Source organism: Monoraphidium neglectum, assembly GCF_000611645.1.
Source record: "Monoraphidium neglectum strain SAG 48.87 unplaced genomic scaffold scaffold04458, whole genome shotgun sequence".
NCBI lineage: Eukaryota > Viridiplantae > Chlorophyta > Chlorophyceae > Sphaeropleales > Selenastraceae > Monoraphidium > Monoraphidium neglectum.
In genome coordinates, this window is record NW_014009171.1 from 1 (window position 1) to 4,450 (window position 4,450).

Here is a 4,450-nt window from a genome sequence, read left to right on the forward strand (position 1 = left end):
GGCCAGGACGTGGCTCAATGGCGGGCGTGTACTGGGCAGCATAAAATAGCGCATACGGTAATCAGGGCGGCTGAGTGGACACTGCACCACATCAGTGCTCCTCTTTACATGTACCTGCCAAGCCACTGGGCTGTTCAACTGAATGAGCTGGAACCATGCGGCTCGCCATCAGCCAAGATCAGATCAGATCAGACTGTTGCTCACTGGTTGAGGAAGTCGATGCCGGGGATGAGGCTGCTCTGGCCGGCGTTGGGGCCGTCCGCGCCGCCGTCAAACGAGCGGGTGGTGATCTGGCAGGGCGGGGGTGGGTGAGCGGGACGGATGGATTGCATGGTCCAGAGGATGATAGCACACCAAGGGGATGGCAAAGATGTGAGCACCCAACGTGCTAGTCGATCGCGTCACGTGCCGCGGTGGACTGGTCAATTGGGCTTGCTGAGACTTTGAAGGGTTGACATCAGTTAGCGGCACACCCATGGCACGGTCTGCCGTGAGCATGTGCGCATCGCTCAGTACGCAAGTCCGCTCTGGTCCGTTCACAACCCACCGCGGGACAACCCTGCCTGGTGTCCAGGGTTCATCTGTGCCCGCCCCACTGAAGAAAGCATCCTAGAACCCAAACACTATACCCGCAGACCGCCCCCAAAGCTCCGCAATCGCAACGCGCGCCCCCACAGCAGGCGCCTCCTGCTCAAGCACCGCACAACAGCGCTCACCAGCACCAGGGCCGCGCGAAGGTCCTCCAGCGAGACACCCGCCCGCGTGAGGTTCATGCCCTCGCGCGACCAGTAGCGCTCCAGGGCGGCCTGGCGCGCGACGATGACGTCAGCCTGCGAGCGCGGTGTGATATCAAGGGATATCAAAGGCGATGGCTTGGCGTCGCAGAGGATGAATGGGGAAACAAAACAGCGGCAACGCATGATGAGATAGTCTTTTTGGTGACGATGGGGTGGGTTTGAGGGGGGGTCGTAAGCGTGTGTTCCTGGGTTGTTGCGCATGTGAGCATTGATCGTGAGTTGCAAATCAGATTCACTAGGGTATGTACATGTCAAAGGTCACCACAACAGCCTCTGTCTACTGGCAGCTGCCGGCGGCTTGGAGCCCGGAGCCGTTGCAGCCCCCTTGCAACCGCATATTGGGCGGCTGAAGACCGGACGTTCAGTTGCAAGAATGGGAAGCTGCCTGGCAAGCTGGGATATCCCCAAGCGCCCATCCGGAAGCCACCGAGAGCAAATGCGTCCGGCGACGCTCGGCTGGGGGCTCTCCAACAGCGCGGCGCAGGCGTCGCCCCAGCCCTCAATGAGGTTTAGGATTGAGCGCGAGACTAACGGGAAGCGGACCCACCAGCGGCGCCGCGTCTTGCAGGAGGTGGAGGTACGAGGGCGGGAAGCTCTCCCAGCTCAGGATGGGGGAGTGGGTCAGAGACGCCAGAGATTCAAGGTAGGGGCGGTAGCGGCTGTCGGGCTTCCGCGCCTCGAGCGACAGCTGCGCGGCCAGCTCCTGCACAACATGTGTGTGTGTGTGTGTGTGTGTGTGTGTGTGTGTGTGTGTGCGTGTGTGTATGCGTGCGTGCACGTAGGAGCACGTGTGTAAAAGCGAATACTGCAAGAGGTACTACACTTCGGGGATGTCGCCACAAAGAAGCGTATTCTGTCAATTGCAGATCAGTACGAAACACAGCTGCCAGGCAACATTGTGGGTTTATGCTGCAGACAGGCCTGGCCGCCGCGCCTCCCTGGACCAGCCGGCAGAGCGATCAGAGTTTGCATGCACACAACAATGCGTGCTCACCGCAACAGTGCCGTACTTGGCTGGGAAGTACATGGCCAGGCGCATGGGGATGCTGGCCACCTGCAATGATGGTATGACGAGATCATGGGGGAGGGCACCAAACCAGGCGAGCGTCACCGGTTCCGCCCGTGGTGCTTGGCTCCAATAGCAGCGGCACCAACAGCAGCCAGGCAGCATTGACCGCATTGAATGGACGATTCCTGAAATTCCTCATCCAACTCAGCATGCTGATGGCTGTGCAAGAAGGGCGGTGCTCACCAGGCCGCCAGCAGGGATGTCTGCGACAGCGACCCCTCCGCGCACGCCGTACTCGGAAACCGCCGGCAAGAAGTTCAGCGCCGCGCCGTTGTCCGTCAGCCAGCGCCACAGCTCGCTGTCGGTGTGCGCATGCTGCTGCAGGTATGCGTGGTGCAGGCCCTGCTCCTGCGGCTCTTGCTGCTCTTCCTGCTCCTGAGCGCTGCTGATCGCGTGCGTCTGCGGTTCGGGGCCCGCCCCCACGGCGGCGCCCAGGCAGGCCGCCAGCATCACGGCGATCACTAGCCTGCACATTTGATCAGATTGATTGTTGCCAGCAGTCGGGCACAATCAGGCTGCGGGCTGGCCGCGTTGAAAGTTTCAACCACCGCGCACTCAGATCGTGTGCAGGTGATGCAAACCGTTGGACGGAATGGCCGAACAATGAGTGTAGATAAACAGTTAATTTGATTGACAATGTTCGTGATGCGCACCATGACAAAGAACGGTTTGATGTCCACGGATGGTGTTGAGCTCACGGATGGTGGTTGAGCTGTCGAGATCTTGACAAACCACCACACTTCAAGCTATAGATTTTCAAGCCTTGATACATGAACGCGCAAAAACGCCTGATGCTTCTGGTAGCATGCACGCGACGGCGTGCTTGTTCGTGCACACTGCCACTGTGACCCTGTGACAGCTGGGCCAACATTGCATTATTACCGGTGCATGATGACAGCCGAGCTCGTGTGATGTCGTCTTGTGCGATCACCAACGTTCTCTTTTGAACTTGGGGAGAAACCCCGCAGCCATTGTCAGCTGGTAATGAGGTGACATGACACCTGTATCTGCCAAATTCACAACCAGCTTTTGACGGCAATTCTTCCCTGTGCGACAGTCCAAAAGGGCAGCACTGTTACAGGCTCAATGGGAAGCTCGCCCTGCCGCAGCGGTCAACGGGCGGCAGGGCGCGCAGGGCTGGGACGCCGCAGCGCTGCGCGCGCGGTGCGTTGGTGACAGGGCTCCGCGCGCCCCGGCCCTGCGCGCGGGGCGCGCGTTGCGGGGGTGCTTTGGCGGCGGGGCGACGCCACCGCGCCCTTGCGAATGTCCACTGCCGCTTGCTTATGGGATGACAGGGCCCCAGCCTGCACGAAGCGCGTGGGCCACGCAGACGACTTTTTGCTCTGTCTCGCCCCTGCAAGGATGCATTGCAGGTCCGACGCCCCGACAGGCCCCCGCGCTGCGAGGCTGCGCCAGCTCAGCGGCACGGACGGGCGCCGACGGCAGCAAGGCAGGGGCGCAAACCAAGAGGGGGAGAAGCCGCATCAACGCAGGGCAGGGGCGCCGCCGCCGGGCGGCACTGGTACAGGCGGCCCGTCAATGAGGCGAGCCCACATAAGCGAGCCCAAGCGCGCGTGCCGCGGTCCGCGGATCGGCTTGCTGGGACCGCCACCGGCGGCGGCGCGCGGCGCCGTCTTGCGGCACGCCATCGGTCGGCGGGCAATCACGTTGCCTCCAGGGCGGTGCCTGGTAATCTCCCCTTCCCCTCGCGCAGCCTCGCTATGGCGGCGCCGCCTCTGCACGCAACTAAGACGGCGTGCGCTCTGCATACATGCACACGCGCATGCGCGCCCCACCACGCGGCCGCGCGAAACCGCGTGCGCCAGCTGGCGCGTCCGCCGGGACACATCTCACGTTTCAGGACACGGCATTGTATAAAATGTCAGATCAGATCTGCGCGTCTCGCATCGGGCGTGATTACGTAATGGCCGTGTGGCTTGAATCCAGGGGTACAGTACAACTACAAGGGTTTGGGCCGGATTGAGCCCGGGCAGGAGGCGCCTTGAGTGGCGCCCCCTTGCCCAGCCGCCGCACAGAGCAATGAATGTGAGGGGCGCCCTGGACGCAGCGCCCGGCAGCGCGGCGCGGGGCGGCGGCGGCGGCGGCCGCCCAGCCCGAAACCGGCCGCGGCCCTGCGCGAACGGGCCAGCCGCCCCAAGCGCTTCGACAGAATTCGGCGGGCGGCGCAGCACGCCGAAGCGCCCGTTGAGGATGCCAGGCGGGTGCGAAGACGCAAACGCGTGCATGCCACCGAAGGCGGCGCCGCGGCCGCCGCCAATCTGCCGCAGCAGCGGACGTGACGCCAGCGCTCGGCCGGCGCCAGGCGGTCGCCCTGCAGCCGAGGCGGCGCGGCGCTGGAAGCAGCCGCGCCGCTCCGCCGGCGTGGCGCGTGCATGCACGCATGAGCCCGCCGTGGGGCCGCGGCCCGGCCCAAAGGGCGGGGCGCTCGTGGGCCGGCGCCTCAGGGCAGCGGCTCCTGCACGTTGCCCAACCGGTTGAGGTGCAGGTAGGCGTCAGTGCCATACCCCTGGGGTTGATTTTTTGGGGGTCGGGGGGGAGAGGAGGCGCGGCTGTTGGTCGGCGG

General features: G+C 63.8%; 2 protein-coding genes across 2 annotated transcripts; one reads left to right on the top strand and one right to left on the bottom strand.

The window, feature by feature from the left end:
* Positions 1-200: 200 nt before the first annotated feature.
* Positions 201-2,340, bottom strand: MNEG_14399 (hypothetical protein; the record flags this gene model as incomplete). Its single annotated transcript, XM_014037128.1, has 5 exons — positions 201-290; positions 717-830; positions 1,345-1,500; positions 1,792-1,851; positions 2,050-2,340. The coding sequence occupies 5 exons, from the start codon at positions 2,338-2,340 to the stop codon at positions 201-203; spliced, it is 711 nt and encodes a 236-aa protein (XP_013892582.1).
* A 1,566-nt stretch (positions 2,341-3,906) lies between these two features.
* Positions 3,907-4,365, top strand: MNEG_14400 (hypothetical protein; the record flags this gene model as incomplete). Its single annotated transcript, XM_014037129.1, has 1 exon — positions 3,907-4,365. One exon carries the CDS (start codon positions 3,907-3,909, stop codon positions 4,363-4,365), a length of 459 nt encoding a protein of 152 aa, XP_013892583.1.
* Between the last annotated feature and the right edge of the window lie 85 nt (positions 4,366-4,450).